The 19,341-nt window shown below is 34.9% G+C and overlaps 1 protein-coding gene across 1 annotated transcript; it reads right to left on the bottom strand.

The window, feature by feature from the left end:
• Positions 1–275: 275 nt before the first annotated feature.
• rfk (riboflavin kinase) lies at positions 276–8,655 on the bottom strand. Its single transcript, XM_073819125.1, has 4 exons — positions 8,273–8,655; positions 2,779–2,930; positions 2,581–2,683; positions 276–2,456 (listed from the first exon to the last, which is right to left on the bottom strand). The coding sequence occupies exons 1-4, from the start codon at positions 8,352–8,354 to the stop codon at positions 2,317–2,319; spliced, it is 477 nt and encodes a 158-aa protein (XP_073675226.1). The 5' UTR covers positions 8,355–8,655; the 3' UTR covers positions 276–2,316.
• Between the last annotated feature and the right edge of the window lie 10,686 nt (positions 8,656–19,341).

Genomic DNA, 19,341 nt, shown 5'->3' with positions numbered 1-19,341 from the left:
AAACGCTTTTTTTTTTTTTAATCACTGATTCAGGTTGTTATGGCTTGATACATAATATGTAATGTCTTTTTCATATTTGCTTAAATGCCTTAAAGCGCTTGAACCCTGTAGCTATTTTTAATACTAATTAAATTTTATCTTGTTTTAATAGTTGTAATCAAAAGATTTTTAAGTAAAGCTTGTAGATGTGTTGGAAGTTGCCGGTATTCTAAGAATACCTACTTCCCCCCCCAGTCCGTTTATCCGCCCTTTAAATAAAACCGTTCGAGTCCGCATCAAAGTTTAAAGCCAATTTAATAGTAAAATCAAAGAGTGCTGAGCTCAGGATTCCAGAACAGCCAATATCAAATCTGACATTCTGGGCAGTCCAGGAATGTCTCACAAAGCTAAAATATGCATTTATATTCTTGATTCTGCAGGCCCCTCCTTCTGACATCTTTCAGCTTTCTCCTCCAATCAGGGCCTGTTATCACCAACCGCTCCTGCACAGAAAAGAAAATACAGCCCCCACCCCATCCTTCTTAGAGTAACCAAAGGTCCAAAAGCGACCTTCAAAAAAGCTACTGTTGCAGGGCTTCTTTTCTCCTACGTGCCTGTAACCAGAGGTTTCTCAGAAATGACAAATGTAGAGAGTTCGCAACTACACACACATTTTACTAAATAGATTCTGTTACACAGTGTCTTCTTTGTCTTTTTCATAAGCACAGAACATTCTGTCTTCTCATAAGCACAGAACATCCAAAACACAAATTTAAAAGCATTTAGAAAAAGTATTTTCTACAGATGAAAGAGATTTTTTTTATAGCGAAGAGCATTTATTACCTCTGATTCTGAACTAAATGATTTTTGGTTCTCATTTCCCTCCTTAATTATTTATGACATGAAAGCATTACAGACATTTTTACAAAGAAAAATAAGACAGCAGTAAAAACACATTAGGCATTTTTGTTTAATGCTTACAAGCAGGTGTCAACATTTAAGGAATGCTTGGTTGTGCACTGTATATTAATATGTTTTGAGTTCACATATTTAAGGCACTGCCCTGACCTACTAAAAGAAAAGAAAAATGGCGGAAAAAGCAAAACAAAACCAATGTACACACAGTACCAAACATATACAGAAGCAGCGGTGCAACAAATAAAGGCCAAGATGAGTGAGTGTCTGAAAATGTACAGACTGGTAAGATAACAGCATTAATAAACAGGTTTTAAAAGAGTATTGCTTTTCTATTCCTACATTGAGGTGCGGTCACGTTTACCGTTCCTCAGCGAACTTTCGCGGGCGAAATGATCACGTGATCAAGAAATTCGCTTGAGGGCGAACATTTCCCACACAGATTCTACAATAGAATTCGCCGCTTTGGCCAATAGAAATGGGCGAAATTTTGGTTTGAAACTGATTTCTGTGAGTTGTGCTTCATACAGTGCTACACTATTAATAATGAAACATTTTTTTTTGCCCGTGAAATTCGGCCAATAACGTGACCGCACCTGTACAGAGGACTGCAGTCTGACACTAAACCAGCAGCCCGTGTTTCAAGCAGGAATACAACATGGAGAAACAGGTAAGCCAGAAGGACATTTGTAAGCCTACATAGCTCGATCTCACCTGTCTTTGAGTGTTTACAAATGTAAAACTCTACTAAATGTATAACCAGAGTAAAAATAAAGGGGGGGGGAATTATTAATCTGTAATAACAATAGCAAGTGTTTGCTATACAGAGCTTTTGTACACACATAAATATTTAAAAGACCATTTAGATCTTGTCTTCAGTCACTGTTTGTTCTCCATCTGCCCAGTTTTACCCTCATATTACAAACAACCCGGGCTTTTACCCTTTTTATCTCAACCTTGGACCTCTGTGCACGGTTCTCTGAGAACCATAAAAAGCATTCATTTTATCTCAAAGAGGAGGAACGCCAAATTTGACTATCGTTAAAGTGATTTATTCATATAAAGAGAGTCTTCCTTAAACAAAAACGAAAATAATGTAAAAGTAGAGGAAGAACTATTCAATCTAAAGAAGAAATTCACTAGAAAGAAGATATTTTAACACTCCCTGACTTTCACATAGTATCATCTGTGGTAATGTGTACCCTGTGAACTGCAGTGATCGTTCACCAGTAACCTGAATCCTCCTTTTTGCGACAAAGATAAATACAGAAACAAAAGGGCTATAAGATGATACATAAATACATACAGTGCCTGCAGTTAACCGAAGCACCGTGTGGGGACAGAAATCTTTTTAACATAAAAAAAATTAACAACCAACTGCATATGTAATAAACAGGCTTTAAATAGAGGTGACGGTGAATGTTACAGTCGATGACCGTTCAAGATCTGATTGGCTGTTGACGTCTTGAAGAAATGATGCTCTTTCAGTTTCAAGTGCTCAGGCAGGTCCAGCTTTGTCTTCGCCTCTTCAATGTCACTATGAATCGCTGCTATCAACTCGTCTGCGGAGAAGACACAACCGTGAGTTAACGTAACTGACACACTGAGTGTGTTTGGGTGGGTGAACCAGGTGTTGTGGCTTCAATGATAAGGGAATGAGTTTAGGAGAGCAGCTCAATGTCTTACCAAGTGATATGAATCCTCTTTCAGGGCGAATGTAGCCAACCATGGCCACACTCAACATTTGACCGTAGAAATCTTCCTTGAATTTGTGGATCACATGTGTTTCCTGTTACACAGAATGATATTACTATTAAAAAAATCCATTTAACGAATGGATATTGCATGAACATTTGCACACTAGAAAGGCTGATATGGACATACCATGGACTTCTTTGTGTTTTTGTAGTAAGGGTTCCAGCCGATGCTCATCACCATCTTGTGAATGTCTCCGTTATCCAAGCGTGCCCATCCATAGTAGATTCCTGTGCTAATGTCAGCGGGGAGATTGTCCACAACTGACTCCGGGAAGTTTGCTGAGATGGGAATGGAAAGAAAGCATTAGGTCTAGTAAGACTAAAATTGGCTTTGTGTTACTTTCTTTTATGAGGAAATGTGTGTGTTTATATTTGAGACATGATATCGTCAGAGCTATAGACGTATAAAAACTTGACAAGTAAGGGATAATATACAGCCATTTATACATGTGCATGAAATAATAATTTTACCATATTTTCAAGAATATGAAGGGGGTGTTTACAAAACAACTTTTTTACAGTTCTCAACTAATAACAGAAAACCTTATGCATATTGAAAGTGGGAGTTCTTAAAACAATGACTCAGGCATCACTAGCGTCAATATAAAACATAATATGGGAGACACAAACAATGTTTGGTGGTAACAGAGTGCAGCAGCCGGTTCCCGAAGTAAAAATAATTTTCTCCATATGTAAATGTTTAATAATAACTTATATCATTAAAGACATAGTGTAAGGCCTTATGATTTACATGATGTGTGAAAAGAGGACAATGGTGCAAGAGGAATTGCAAATTATTGTTTTAAGTGTGAAAACAGCAAAAGTAACAGAAATTCAAAAACAACTGGCTTGAGAAAATGCTTCTGAAATAATTAGGTCTTCGCTTTAAGCTTTCAGTGATGAGCGAGTTTTTGCTAGAAAAATATCAGGAGAAACACTAAGAAAGTTTCTCAGAGCCAACAAAAGCTATGAAAAGAGTGACACTTTGTCTCACAGAGTAAGATTCGGCCTGCATAAATGACATGCATGATTGTTTATCCACACTAGGACTACCTGTAGCCAAAGCACAATAAACTCATTTAGCTTTTTAACAAAATATAGACTTCTGGGAATCCATACTCTGGTCTCATGAGACCAAGTCAATCATTAAGAGATCTAACAGCATCCAAAATGTTATGGTGTTGCTATTTTTATTTTTTTTTTTAACTATTATTTTGTTAAAAAATTGCATTTTGTTTACCGGGGTAAAAAAGGACCCCGAAAACCCTGAGTGTGATTTGAAAAAGAGGACCGCATAAGGGTTAAAGACATAGTGTAAGGCCTTATGATTTACATGATGTGTAAAACACAGACAGAATAGCTGAATCCAGTCATAGAAACAGAATGTGGAATGTCATGGAATTTGGCTGATTTTGGATGAATAAATCAAAAGTAGATCAGTACACTTAAATTTAGAGACATAATATTCCAGCAAGTCTGTTTCATCAGTTATCAAAGAAAAATGTTACAATTATTCAGGAAAACACAATTTTCTTATCAAAGTGATAAAACATCCTGAAAGTTATTAAAGCCCCACTAAGTAACTTTTTTTTTTTACCTTAAAATAATGTTTCCGAACTCATGTCAGTGGTTCATCAACTCATAACAGGGTGAAACGGCACTTTCGTATTCACTTTGCGACCCTCTATCAGCCATAACAGCACTATGTAAGTTTGGGTCGTCAGGTCGCGGTTTTGTAGTTCAAATGATACTACAAATGCGACTTGCTTCACAGCAGGCTTCACTAAAGGTTTTCATACTTTTATAATGTCATACAACATGCTCTACCTTGTCACTGGACATCGTTATTTCCAAAGACGGTCCTGGATAGCCTTTCAAACAAATAACGTGCATGTGACACGACGGTAGGCTAAATTATTTACGACAGCGGTAATGGACAATTCCGCTTCTAACCTGTAGAGGGAGCATTGAGGGAAAAGTTACTTAGTGGTACCCTGGAAATCCAGAGGTCTCGCGAGAGCACAATTTGAATTGTCTCTGCAAGACACTCTGGCATCGAGCAATGATGCATGTTACTGCAATACGTAAGCAATTGTGGGAACCAATCAAATCGGTGCATCTGATGTAGGCGGGCCAGAGGCGAGCTAAGCTGATGACAACACCACTGCGACGTACGGAATCATTAGTAAACATTGTAAGAGATCTACAGATGAAAACCAGTTGTTTGAAACGGCTTTGGCCGCTGAAAAGAACGAGTTAGACTTGGCTTTTCATTTAAAAGAGGAACAGAAAACCGCGCTCGAATCGTTCCTTTGCGAGAAGGACGTTTTTGCTGTTTTGCCGACTGGATACGGCAAGAGTTTAATCTATCATTTAGCTCCGCTGGTAGCGAAGCACGAAGAGGAACAGATCCGAAGCGGGTAATGCCAGATGGCATTCGGCAGTCTCGAGTCATGGCTGTTAAAAAAGAAGTTGCTATAAATGTTATCGAACAAGGTCTACCGGGACAACCTGATCGGGATTGTGGTGGATGAGGTCCATCTCATTTACAAATGGTAAGAGTCACTTGGTAAACTCACTGTAATGAAAAACGGAACTATTCAATAGTAATACAGTAGCCTAACTGGAACAGGACGATATGTCTCGCTGCTGAATGAAACGCTAGCGTCTATCCACATATTAGTTGATAGTTAATGAATAGTTTGATCGGACCTAATTGTTTTAATGAGATTGATTCGGCTGTCGTAATTAATAGTTATTAATCTTGTCACATTGTTTATGTTATAACATTGAAATCCACTCATGTTCACCATCACTCTGGGTACGTCACACCATTTATTGTTGCGATTGGTCTGGAGTTATCCAATTGTGTTCAGTGAGAGTTTCAAATGCACGCTTGGTACCGCCCCTCGAGTTAGGTCCTTTTCATTGCTCAATGCCAGACCCATAATCTTAATAGATTATGGTCTGGATTTTTCCAGGCTAACTTAGTGGGGCTTTAAATAAAAATGTATCTGGTGTAGGCAAGTTTTGATCGACAGGCAAGTATGTTGAACCAAAACTGTTAAAGGTAAGTAATTTCTTGACAATTAAAAGTGTTATATAGCCCAATGAATCATACTGAGACTAAATGCTGACAACAATGAAAACACAGGAGATTTATTTCTTAGCAATAAAAAGAGGACAATGGTGCAAGAGGAATTGCAAATTATTGTTTCAAGTGTGAAAACAGCAAAAGTAACAGAAATTCAAAAACAATTGGCTTGAGAAAATGCTTCTGAAATAATTAGGTCTTCACTTTAAGCTTTCAGTGATGAGTGAGTTTTTGCTAGAAAAAGAGCAGGAGAAACATTAAGAAAGTTTCTCAGAGCCAGCAAAAGCTATGAAAAGAGTGACACTTTGTCTCACAGAGTAAGATTCGGCCTGCAGAAATGACATGCATGGTTGTTTATCCACACTAGGACTACCTGTAGCCAAAGCACAATAAACTCATTTAGCTTTTTAACAAAATATAGACTTCTGGGAATCCATACTCTGGTCTCATGAGACCAAGTCAATCATTAAGAGATCTAACAGCATCCAAAATGTTATGGTGTTGCTAGAGAAGGAGTACAGTGAGAAGTGCCTGCTTCCCACAGTGACGTTCAGTGGTAGTAAAGCTCTTGTATAGGAATGTATGAGTGCTGAAGGTGTGAGGGAGTTGTGCTTTATCAATGAAGACATCAATTCTTGAGCAGCTGTGGGGGGATTCTGTAGAGATGAGTTGAGCAACACTCCCAATTAAAGATTAGGGCATTTAAGGAGGTCATCCTTCAGGAGTTAATCAGGACAAATGTGACAATTTGTCATGAACTTGTACCCTCAGTGACAAGAAGGGTCAGAGCAGTGTACTTAAAGCTCTGGAGGACATACTAAGTACTAGAATATTATACAGTTGCTGAATTAAATCTAGGGTGTACATATTTCTGCAAGCCTTCATTTAAACTAAATTGACTAATTTCTTATTTTACAGAAAATATTGGCTTTTTTTTTAAGTATACATTTAATTCATTACAATTTTGCCATCTTTTCATAAATTATCGTACTGATCATTAAGAAAATACAAAAAAAAAAAAAGAAAATATATATTTATATTATTTAGAGTACTCATTTATGCTGTGCACAACCTTAACTTGAAGAAATTGTGACAGAAATATATTACTTAATGTGATGATAGTGCTGCTACTACTAATAAAATTAGTCAAACATAATTTAAGGAATATTTACTAGAATAATTTAACTAGAAACCAAAATCTTAATGGAAATCACAGAATTTGGTTAAAAAAAAAAAATATATATATATATATTTTTTTTTTACTGTTAAACTGTGTAAGTTTTATGATTTTAATTAATTAGACATGCTTTTAGATTAATAACATTTAATTTAACCATTAAAATTGTTTATTTAGAAAATTAAAACAGAAAAATTAAATGAATTTGAATGAAAAAAGAAATATATAAAACTGTATTTTGGGAAAAAAAAAAAATAGGGCCCTAATAGTGTGAGCTATCATGTTATTATTCAACGCTATGTGCTTTTGTTGAAGCCATCAGACCACACTATTTCCATTTATTTTTTTTTAATAATTGTGTAACAGCTGAATTTCCAGATGGCGAAATCTCAATCAAATTGGCAAAAAACTTCTTTGAAGCACTGTTAATGTAGTCTCGTTTCCCTTCGCTTTTTAAAAACTACTTAAATATTTGTACACTTGCAATAAACATTTTCTCTCTATATATAACATCCACATCTTTAAGTCAAAAAGTTTTATATTTCTCCATTGTTTTTAAATGGACTGTCATTCACAGTGCATGTGCTTTTCCTCATTAAAAAGTTAGAGCCTTGTTCATTTTGATCTTCATTCATTCTAACTTTCAAGTACTTCGTTGCTTCAAACCAGTTTGTAATGTTGTAATGTCATAGCTGGTTAGTAAGGTTCAGTTCTTCTAACTCTTTAGACTTCAATAAAATCCCTATGGGAAAATCAATAGGGAACCAAGGCTGCTAAAAATTGGGCGGGCACTTTTGCAGTCACTGCCGTGTCTGGCCAATCAGAATCAAACATTTCACAGAAGCGTGTTGTAAGACCTATAACCTGCAAGTGAAGTTATATAATAATTTGGCCAGAGCTTTTGCTGAACGATAACATTCATTACAAGAGTAAACGTTTACAAGTAAATATTCAATTGCAGCAGTTTAATAACAAGCAAGATTCAAACACTTTATAACCCTTGACTCGTATGACATCAAAATGAATTCATCTCTTAAGGAGTGTAAAGAAAGTCAAATAATTAACAGCCTGTGTTTTAATACTACTTTAATGATTAGTTCACCCGAAAATCATCATCTCATTAATCGTTAATCATAACGTGTCTCAGCCACCGTACAATCTTTTAATTCAACAAAAGTGAAAGGTTACTGACACATTGTCACGTCGTCTAACAACAGTAGTAACACTTCCTATTTCTCTCATACAGAAGAAAGTCAGGCAGTTTTAAACAACATGAGGGGTTCAGTATATGTTAACAGAGTTTTTAATCTTCGTATCAGCAATTCGTATAACGTTACGTGTTCATCTCACCTGTTGGGATGCCCAGGTCTTTGCTTCCCCGTCCAAATCCCCGGACAACCTGTCCCCGACAGAAATACGGCAAACTCCTCATGTCGACGCGTTTATGTGGTTGAGAGATCCAGTCAGTGGACAGTACTGGTGCGGATAGTGACCCAGCTGATTCTAGACTCTTCTGTCTTATCTAATGTGCCCGGTTTGCCCAGGAAATAGCCGTTTTATAACAAGGAGCCTTTCAGTTTCGATCCCAGCTGGGGTGAATCTTGAGATTAAATGAAGAAGCGATATCCTCTGGGATACAACAAGTCTGTTGGTTGATTCTTACTGTAATGTGACCGGTTGGTCAACTCTGAATATCGCACTCATCATCACCATACAGCAGTTTTCCCCCAACGACCTTCGATGACGTATTTCCGGTAGAATACATTCAAAATAAAAGTCTACATTAACGAAATCTAAATGTTAAATGCAGATTTAACTAAATCACTGGTATTTTAGACAAAAATAAATAATTCAGCTCGTACGATTTAACCCTCTGGGCCTCTTCGGTCATTTTTGAACGAAAAATTTTGTGTTTTGAATTTTTAAAAATCGTAGCTTCATAAGAATGAGATGACACTTGGTGACTTTTGTTGCATTAGCTATGTGAGTACAAAAAAAAATCAGTGACATGATTCGGATATGTTAAAGGGTCAAAAAAAAAATAGTCACACTTGGCTCCTTCGCGGTCAAAAATGACCGACATAGGAAATTAATGGGAAATACGAAAAAATGTGATAATTCAGATAATCTTTTGGTAATACAACCTACAAATGAGCAACTGTGCGGAAAAGAAGTGTTCAGCAAGCAAGGACTGACACTCTAAGATAACAAAAGTACAGAACTGACACACACACGCACACACACGCGCGCACACACACACACAGACACACACAAAGACACACAGAAATAAGCAGAAAAATGCAAAACCTGATATTTATCCAATCAAAAAAATATCTAAACCTTGCCAAAATTTATCTTTTAGAATGTCTGAATATATTTCTAAATGCAAAGCCTAATAAAATGAAGAAACAATAAAAAGAAAAAAACAATAGGAATCCCAAAGCCCCTGTATATATGTATATAGGGAGATACAGGAGTTTACATGGCATTATACAATTTTTTATTTTTTATGCCATAGATGGTGCAATTTTCACTTTAAAAAAATGGATTTTAAATGCTTTTACTCTATTTTAATGTGAAATGTTGTATTTATTGAAAAATAATAAATACATAATTAATTAAAAAATATAATATAAAATATAAATCTACTGGGAAAAAATTGCTCATTAAAACTGTATATATATTGCATAGATTCATAAAAAATGCTCAAAATTCTAAATAATAATTACAAAATATTATTGAACAAAAATATATTTAATTGATTTTCCTGAAGAAAAAAAAAAGTTAATTTTTAAGGCTTCGGTCACTTTTGACCGCGAGGGAGCCAAGTGTGACCCCTTAATGAGGAGGCCCAGAGGGTTAAGTGACTTGACAAAAATAATAGTTTAGTAGGCATTTTTGTCCGTTCATAATATGGTAGTAATAATAAAGTACAACCCCACAGACCTGCTGCTCGTCATCATGTGACAAAATGTGTATAAAAGGTCAATGTCATGATTTTTTAGTTTATTTACATTAGTTATATTCACATTGTATCAACGTTTTAACCCTTGTGCGTCAAAAAAGTTACACATGGGTGCAAAATGGACAAAAATGTCCATGTCCAAAAACTGTCATAAACATATGATTTATTCATATTTTTCCCCAATTTCACTGATGTCGTTTGTTTAACCAGCATCTGTTCTATCCATAGATACCAAACATTCATTAATTTTCAGAATTGTAACCCTTTAAGTGCTGGTTTGTTTACATAATGCCACAGGTTTTTTTAATGAAAAAATTAAAAATAGTAGTTAATTTCCACATACTAAATGCTAAGCAGAATTTTTTTTTCTTTGCTTATTAGATTCTTGGGTGTGTCAGTGAAGAACAACAACATTCATTTTAAGGTCATTTATATTTTTTATGTAGTGTTAGATTTAAAAAATGTGTATATGTCAAATTTGAAAAAAAATGGCACAATCTAGTAAAAAATGGTAAAAATGTCAAATGTGAAGCCTTGCCGATAGAATGAATGCCTATTAGCAAATATTGCATCATTTTATAGTCAAATGGCCCTGGGTTAAAAATTGCAGCTTTAATGGGTTTTAATGTGGACATGTCTGCCCTTAAGGTCCTGAGTGTGAGTATTTTTTTGTACTGTGAGTACAATAAAATATAAATAATAAAAATAAACACCTGAGCCAAAATGTATGCAGTTGGCATTAACACAGGCACACTTACAACAAAAAACAAAACTGAAATGGACAAAAATGTCCATAAGGTCGGACAAGGGTTAAGTAGCCTACCTCACTATAACTATAAAAGTAGCTATTGTGTGGTTCTGAATGATGAGATTATTTTATGTGAACGTTTGTTTATTCTTATTTATTGACTGATAAATTATGACAAACCACTATATCCTCAATAACAAATAATCCACTTCTGCAATTTCTCAATAAATTGCAAATATCCGTTCGAGGTGGACAATAATTATAGGTTTAATCCAATCCCCTGTCCATCGTTTTCTATGGGAGGGTCATCAGTGACCAGAAGGTGTCGCCATTTATCTGGATGTGTAGAAAGCGCTGTGACGTCAATCACTCTTGAGTCACTTTGCGTCTGTAACACCAGATCTATTGCTTTCTCTTTAATATATTAGCTTTTTCTTGCATTATTTCTTAAATTAAATGTATAAATTTATCTATTGTTTAAATGTAAAAAAAAAAAAATAATAATCTCAAAATATTTGGCTCTGGAGATGCACAAAACCCTGTTACGCATTCCTATTTTAATGATTAATTCAGTTAAATGCAAAAATACAGTTGCAGTCCATTTAGCTGCTTGTTCCAGAGTCTGTAGTCCACTGTTTTAACACTAGTAGTGTTGTTGCCAGATTTTGTTAAAAATCGTATGCAATGCAGAAAAAGGCATAAAATAGACCTTGGAAAGATACTGATACAATTCATATTCATCAAAATTAAATATTGTCACAGATTACATTCAGGATATTCAGTTTTAGGAATTTAAATTGTCATTTAACAGATTACAACATTAATAATAATAATAATAATAATAATAATAATAATAATAATAATCTTATTTTCAGAACTTTACCACAATCTTAGACTATTTATAATTGTTTTATACATTTATTACATTTATGTTGGATATAACTTTTTTCTTTTTCAAGGTTCAATTAAATTGAACAAAAACATTTTCCTCACATGAACATCCTGTGAATGATGTAAGCCCAAATATCCATGCATACATAACAATAATGCTCCTTTATTATGTGGTCAGCTCCATAAAAAAGTGCTAACTTTGCAAACACAGAGAAATTTAGACTATATTACTTATTATTGTTTTGCAGTAATGATCCACAGACTGTATTGTCCAGGGTTCAACGCTAAGGATTTATTCTACTGGCCCAATCGGGCCAGTGGTTCAGACTTTTACTTGCCCTGCCAAAATTTTCACTGGCCCAACCAAAAAAATAAAAAGTTAATAGTTATTTCTTTGCCACATTTTAAATAATGTGTCAAAAGCCAAATATAACTGTATATTTCCTTAAATACAATTGACAATTTTAAAAAATTATAAATGTGATGTAACTAAATTTATGCACAACAGTATGTCCAGGTTGATGGTCCCAGATCACCAGTTAACTATACATAAAATTACGATCCTGTTTACTGTCCCGAGCGTCTTGCACGCTGGCCCCGGGCCATCGGGCAGTCCTTATTGTCGAGCCCTGATTGTCTCTTACATAGTAGATAGTAGATGGGAAGTTTCTTCATGTTCTTACCATGAAATTGACTCTGTAGAAAAGTAATGTGCATCACTTATTGCTAACTTGTAAAAGTAAAAGTAGCCTAACGCTAGTCATAACAGGAATGGAATGCGGAGGTTCAACATTCTTGTTTTATTTTATTGATGTATTAAAGGAGTATTGACATATTGACGAGTTAAAGGTTTTTACAGAGCCGATATTTCTTTATCACTCTATAAATCAACAATACTGTCATCAGCAAGGGAAAAAAAACTTTTTTAAAAGTAATTAAATATTGTATAAATCAAGTGAATGTTTTATGAACAAAAAAAGAATATACCCTACCAGTCAAACATTTTTGAACAATAAGATTTTTTTTTTAAAGAATTCTGCTCACCAAGCCTGCATTTATTTGCTCCAAAATACAGCAAATGCAGTAATATTGTGAAATATTTTTACTATTTATTCCTGTGATCAAAGCAAAATTTTCAGCATCATTACTCCTGTCTTCAGTGTCCCAAGATCTTTCAAAAATCATTCTAATACGCTTATTTGATGTTTAAGAAACAATTATTATTTGTATCATCATCATCATCATCATCATCAGTATTTAAACCAGTTGAGTAAATTTTAATCAGAATTCTTGCAGAAATGCAAGGATTAGCATTTATCTAAAATAAACTTTTGTAACATTATACACCGACTGTACAGTTCAAAAGCTTGAGTCAGTATAAAGAAATTATAGGAATTAATACTTTTATTTATAAGGATGCTTTAAATTGATCAAAAGTGATGATAAAGACATTTATAATGTTACAAAAGATTTCTATTTCAGATCAATGCTGTTCTTCTGAACTTTCTATTCATCAAAGAATCCTGAAAAAAATCTACTCAGCTGTTTTCAACATGTTTTGAGCAGCAAATCTGAATATTAGAATGATTGAAGGATCATGTGCCTGGAGTAATGATGCTAAATTCAGCTTTGAAATCACAGGAATATTGTATGCATGTACTGAATATATGTACTGTTTTCTCTGTACTTTGGATCGAATAAATGCAGGCTTGGTGAGCAGAAGAGAAAATCTTACTGTTCAAAAACTTTTGGCTGGTAGTGTATATGTGACCCTGGACCACAAAACCAGTCATAAGGTTAAATTTGACAAAACTGAGATTTATACATCATATGAAAGCTCAATAAATAAGCTTTCTATTGATGTATGGTTTGTTAGGATAGGACAATATTTGGCTGAGATACATCTATTTGAAATCAGAAATCTGAGGGTGCAAAAAAATCAAAAATACTGAGAAAATCACCTTTAAAGTTGTCCCAATTAGGTTCTTAACAATGCATATTACAAATCAAAAATTACATTTTGATATGTTTACAGTATGGAACATGAACTTTACTTAATTTCTTAATGATTTTTGGCATAAAAGAAAAATCAAAAATTTTGACCCATGCAATGTATTTTTGGCTATTGCTACAAATATACCCCAGCGACTTAAGACTGGTTTTGTGGTCCAGGGTCACATATGGATGAATCGTTCACAATAAGAGCTATACCTTGCATTTACAAAAGATAGGGTGAATTTTAGTTTTGATGTTAATACAAATGTGTTTTAACATATTTTTGGAGGGGATATAAATGAACATGTATGTGTATTTACACATTTAAGGTCATACCTTTTAATGACCTTACCTTAGAATTGTATATAACATGATAGAACCATGGGATATTAACCACATTTTTCTCTAAAGGAGTAGTTCACTTTAAGAACAAAAATTTACAGATAATGTACTCGCCCCCTTTTCATCCATCCATGTCTTTCTTCAGTTGTAAGGAAATGATGTTTTTTGAGGAAAACATTTCAGGATTTCTCTCCATATAATAGACTTCTATGGTGCCCCCCGAGTTTGAACTTCAAAAATGCAGCTTCAAAGGAAAAAAGAGGGTCTTATCTAGCAAAACGATTGGTTGTTTTGTAAAAAAAAAAAAATTACAATTTATATACTTTAAAACTTAAAATTCTCATCTTGTCTAGCTCTGTGTGTACTCTGTGTGGAGATTAAAAAGTATATAAATTGTAAATGTTTTTAGAAAATAACAGATTGTTCGCTATAAGACCCTTCTTCTGCAGCTGGGATCATTTAGAGACCTTTGAAGCTTCATTTAAACTGCATTTTGGAAGTTCAAACTCAGGGGCACCATAGAAGTCCATTATATGGAGAGAAATCCTGAAATGTTTTCCTCAAAAAACATCATTTCTTTACGACTGAAGAAAGAAAGACATGAACATCTTGGATGACAAGGGGGTGAGTACATTATCAGTAAATTTTTGTTCTGAAAGTGAACTACTCCTTTAAGGCTAAGTAGGCTAAGTAAGCCTATGGGTTTATTATCCGCTACAGGGAAATAACGAGAAGAATAACGGCGTGCAGTAAACGCTAAAACGGTTTGTACAAACCAGTGTTCATAATTGAGATAATACATTAAAATAACATGATAAGACACACCAATTTGCAATATCAAGCCTTAAAACGAGTTGTTTTGTACAGCTAAAAATAGCTGGATGCAGATGAGACCGGAAGCCACACCCATAAAATTTAAGAAAAAGCTGGATTTGACATCATCTGGCCACACCTGATAAAAATTTTTTTAATAAAATAATACTTAAATAAAAACTTTTCCCACAACCCAATTCGCTGTTTCACCCAAAAAATGAAAATGAAAATTCAGCCTCGTATCACACCCATCACTAAAGCAAGTTGCTCCAAAAAAAATCAAATACCTCCAAGAAGCAAGTGTCCTGTCAGGGCCAGGTCAGTCTGTGAGAGCGATGAACTTCCACACACCCACACTCAGAGCGTGAGACTCACTGGCTGTGGCTGCAACACAGCAGTAATGAAGCAGGTAATGCATGCTTAATGAAGCATAAACACATTTAAACACAGCTACACAGGAGAGATTAACAGCTTGTATACTCACATTATACACCCACTCCAACATTATTACAACAGCAGTGCCCCCCATCTCTCTAGCTCTCTCTTAGTTTCCCCTCATACACGCGTGCTGACTCCTCAAACACACCTGTGAATAAACCTTCAACTGCTATGGCAGTCTCTCGCCATCTGTTCGTCTTTGCCCCGCTTGCCTCTTACTGCAGCTACAGCGCGGCTCACAGACAATTGATCGCTCTGATAATAGACAGGGTGAACGTTCTCGGTAGATTTGGTTAATCTTTCAACTTCGTCTCTGGCCTTTTGCCTTCTTTAGACAGAGATCATGAACAGAGAAGGGGAATCGGATTTGTATGGGTTGCAAGCTAGATTCAAACCCACGTCGCTCATGTGAGCTCCAAAGCGCAACAGTTCTAAACAGAATGCGATGCGGGCTTGTGGGGTTTAAACAAGTTGTTTTTATCCATACACGATCATAAAAGGTGAATTTTTTTTAAAGGATTTGATCGTACTTTCCCCAGCTGATTGATCACAGCAAATTAAAACAATTGTTTTGTATTGCAAGTTTAAATATGCAAATGAGGTATTATATTTGCATACTTATGTCTTAATTTGCATACATTTCCAGCACAGAAATTTGAATGGATAAAGCCAGGTTCAAAAATGTTTCATTTTGTAAACACATTCATGTTTAAACTTGGATATCCCTTTTTATGAATATACAGTACTATCATATATTTTATACTGGCAAATGTCCTCAGCAGATTTATTTAATGGGTAAGACTTTAGTTTAGGGACCAAATCTCACTATTAACCAGTTGCTTGTTACCATGCATATTACATACACTATCAGTCAAAAGTTTTTGAACACTAAGATTTTTAATGTTTAAAAAAATTTTTTTTTTAAGAATTCTCTTCTGCTCACCAAGCCTGCATTTATTTACAGCAAAACAGTACAATTTTAAAATATTTTTACTATTTAAAATAACTGTTTTCTAATGGGATATATTATACAATGTAATTTATTCCTGTGATTTAAAAGCTGAATTTTTAGCATCATGAAATTATTTTAATATACGATTTGCTGCAAGACATTTAGTAATTTTTTTCGGTTTCTTTGATAAATGGAAAGTTCAGAAGAACAGCATTTAGTTGCAATAGAAATCTTTTGTAACATTGTAAATGCCTTTATTATCACTTTTGGTCAATTTGAAGAATCCTTGCTAAATAAAATTAATAATTTCTATCACCTCCCCCCCTCTCAAAGAAAATTATAAATTATAAAGAAAGATATTTCAGATATTTAGAAAAAAAAAAATTACTCAACTATTTTAAATATTAATAATAAAAAAATAAATAAAATATCAGATATTTAAAAAAATCTGCAAATTATAATGATTTCTGAAGGATCATGTTACACTAAAGACTGGAGTAATGATGCTGAAAATGTATATTTGATCACAGGAATAAATTAAATTTTAAAACATATTCAAATAGAAAGCTGTTATTTTAATAGTAAAAATATTTCACAATATTACTGCTTTTGCTGTATTTTGGATAAAATAAATGCAGGTTTGGTAAGCAGAAGAGACTTCTTTAAAAAAAAAAAAAAACAATACAGATCTTACTGTTCAAAAACTTTTGCCTGGTAATGTATTACTAGTATTTATGAAGCAAACTAAAGTGAGACTATTAAATGTTTTTGACTATATATTCTTTTCCGTTTTATATTAGACAGAGATCATGGAGAATGAAAGGAGATTGGATCAAGACAGGTTGCAGACCAAAATCGAACCTGTTTCACCCATGTGAGCACCACATCTCAACATATCTGACATGATTACGGCTTTAATGACAATATTCTGGAAAAAAACAGTCCAGATGCCTCACGATTTAAGATGTGTTTCATTTTTTCTGCATCATCTGTACATCATGGGTGGTAAATACTGACATTCTGTTCAAAAATACATCCATTATGAACATACCATGAAATTTAGATACATTGGAGGACATACAAAAACTACTGAAATACTGAAGGTATTCATGAATATTACTGTCGTCCTTTAAGTACACACGTGAACTAGTGCATTAAAAGTTGCCCCCTCTCTGTGCAAAGTGTACAAAGTGCGCAAGATGAAAAAGTACAAGTGCCACAGCACAGAGGGGGTACAGAAAGCCAGACTTTTTGATTAATACTCCTCTAAATTAACTGTTTACTCTACAGACTCTTAACATTCCCAGATTATGATAATTTCGTGACAGGCAGAGAGATTGATGTTTGAGAGCTTGTTTTAATTAATGGTTTTGTTTGTCTCTGGAGAATGGATTTTTTTTTTTCGTGTTCTTCTTCATGGTTGCTTTTGAACACTTTTTTAAAAAGAAGCTTTACAGCGAAGTAATGGGACCCCCATGTGTGTTTTGAATAGAAGTGAAAAAGTGTCTACAATGATTATTTCGTGTTTGAAGGAGAGGCTAATCACACATGCCGTCATGTTTGCTTTTTTTACTTTAATGCAAGAGTGTTTATCGCATTTTTATGACTTTTGAAATGATCGAAAACAAAATTTGATTGTTTTTAAGCGTGTGTGCGTAGCACAATTGTTAAAATCTCTTATTTATGTGTTTATCGCCGGATGTACCACATTCCCTCAAAGTTTTAAGTAACTTTGTTTGAAATGCACTTAAAGTAACATTATTTCAGATCTTGTTTATGTTCACATAATCATAATGAAGGCTCGTTATGGCATTTCTTTATTAAAAATGCACTTACAGGTGTTTAATCTATCGCCCACCGATTCAGTATTTTACACCTCACTTTAATTTGTTGTTAACAATCCAGTTTGTTGATTTCAGATGTAGCTTTTGTGAAAATTTTGTAGGTTTCTGTAATTCAGAAGCTTAACTAAACAACAAAAATACTCGCATTCACTGATTATGAATGGACATGAAAAACAAAGATGTTGTCACCCAAGAAGAAATAATTTTTTACTAAAAGTCAAGATGGTTGAAGTTGCATTGTGTGGAGAATGACACCAAAAAATAGCTAATTTTATACTCAGAAGCTTTAAAACGGCATATTATGTTATTATACAATTGTTCTTTAGATAGTTTACAGTACTGAGAGATGTTGAGGAAACTATTTTGTTTGTGTATTTAGTTTCATGTCCTTGTAGGTCATTCCACAGGAAGTACTGACAGACACAGATAAATGGAGAGGTTGGTAGGAAGGCAGGGAGTGAGGAAGAGAGTGTGTAAAAAAAAAAAGGAAATCTGACAGGAAAACTGTGTGCATCCATTGCGTTATTACCATCTCTAGGACAGGGTCGTTTTTCACTACAGATACCCTGATGAGAGCTCTGACAATATCTAGTCTTAATACCCCTCTTAGTAATAGTCTTCCAAACACGTTACGTGAGTCTCTCTGCGAGTTTTTTTAGTAATGATGACACCTAAACATGGGGCCATCATCACTGTGGTATACGTTGGGCCTGAGGGTGAGAGGGGCCACCCTTTAAACAATTGAAATGACAGATCTTTATTATCCAGCGAGACTTGTGTTTTTGCAAGAGCAAAATATTTTTATTCTGCCTTATAACCTTTCTAAATATGTAATGTTTTGTTTTGTTGTGGTTGTGCGCTCGCTCTCTGCAGGCCCTCCACAGGTAACGGCTGTTAAACAGTGAATTTCGGCTTCTCCGACCTGGCATCATTATGTAGAATCGCCTAAGGTCCAAACTCCTGCTCGATAACTCATGCCCCGTGCAAATTCCCATGCAAACACAGTCAATGCAAAACACATTTCCTGCTGTCAACAACATCGCTGGCGAGAATCAATCAACCGTTCATCCATTTACACTCTTTGCATACCCTTATGTCAAAGAAAAAAGCGCTCCGAGACTCCGCAGCTCTTCTGAGGCGATCGTTCCATCGTTCTGAAGAATCCATCAAGCCGCGTTTGATTGATAAGTCTGTCTGCGCGCACAGCAGTACAGCTACAGCAAATGGGGTGGCAAAGCGCGAGCTGACATAATGCAAGTCTGCGCAAGTTTGGGAGACAGACTGAGCGCGTCCGTGGGGGGTAAAAGTTTGATGCGACATGCTACAAGACACACACAGCACTCGTGATGGCACACACAAGCTGCCCCCCTGTCCAACCCCTCCACCAAGACGGAGTTCAGCATGTCTTGGAAAAGTATTTTAGAGCTTGAC

This window comes from Garra rufa, chromosome 15, assembly GCF_049309525.1.
Source record: "Garra rufa chromosome 15, GarRuf1.0, whole genome shotgun sequence".
Taxonomy (NCBI): Eukaryota; Metazoa; Chordata; class Actinopteri; order Cypriniformes; family Cyprinidae; genus Garra; species Garra rufa.
This window is presented reverse-complemented; position numbering and strand designations above follow the sequence as displayed.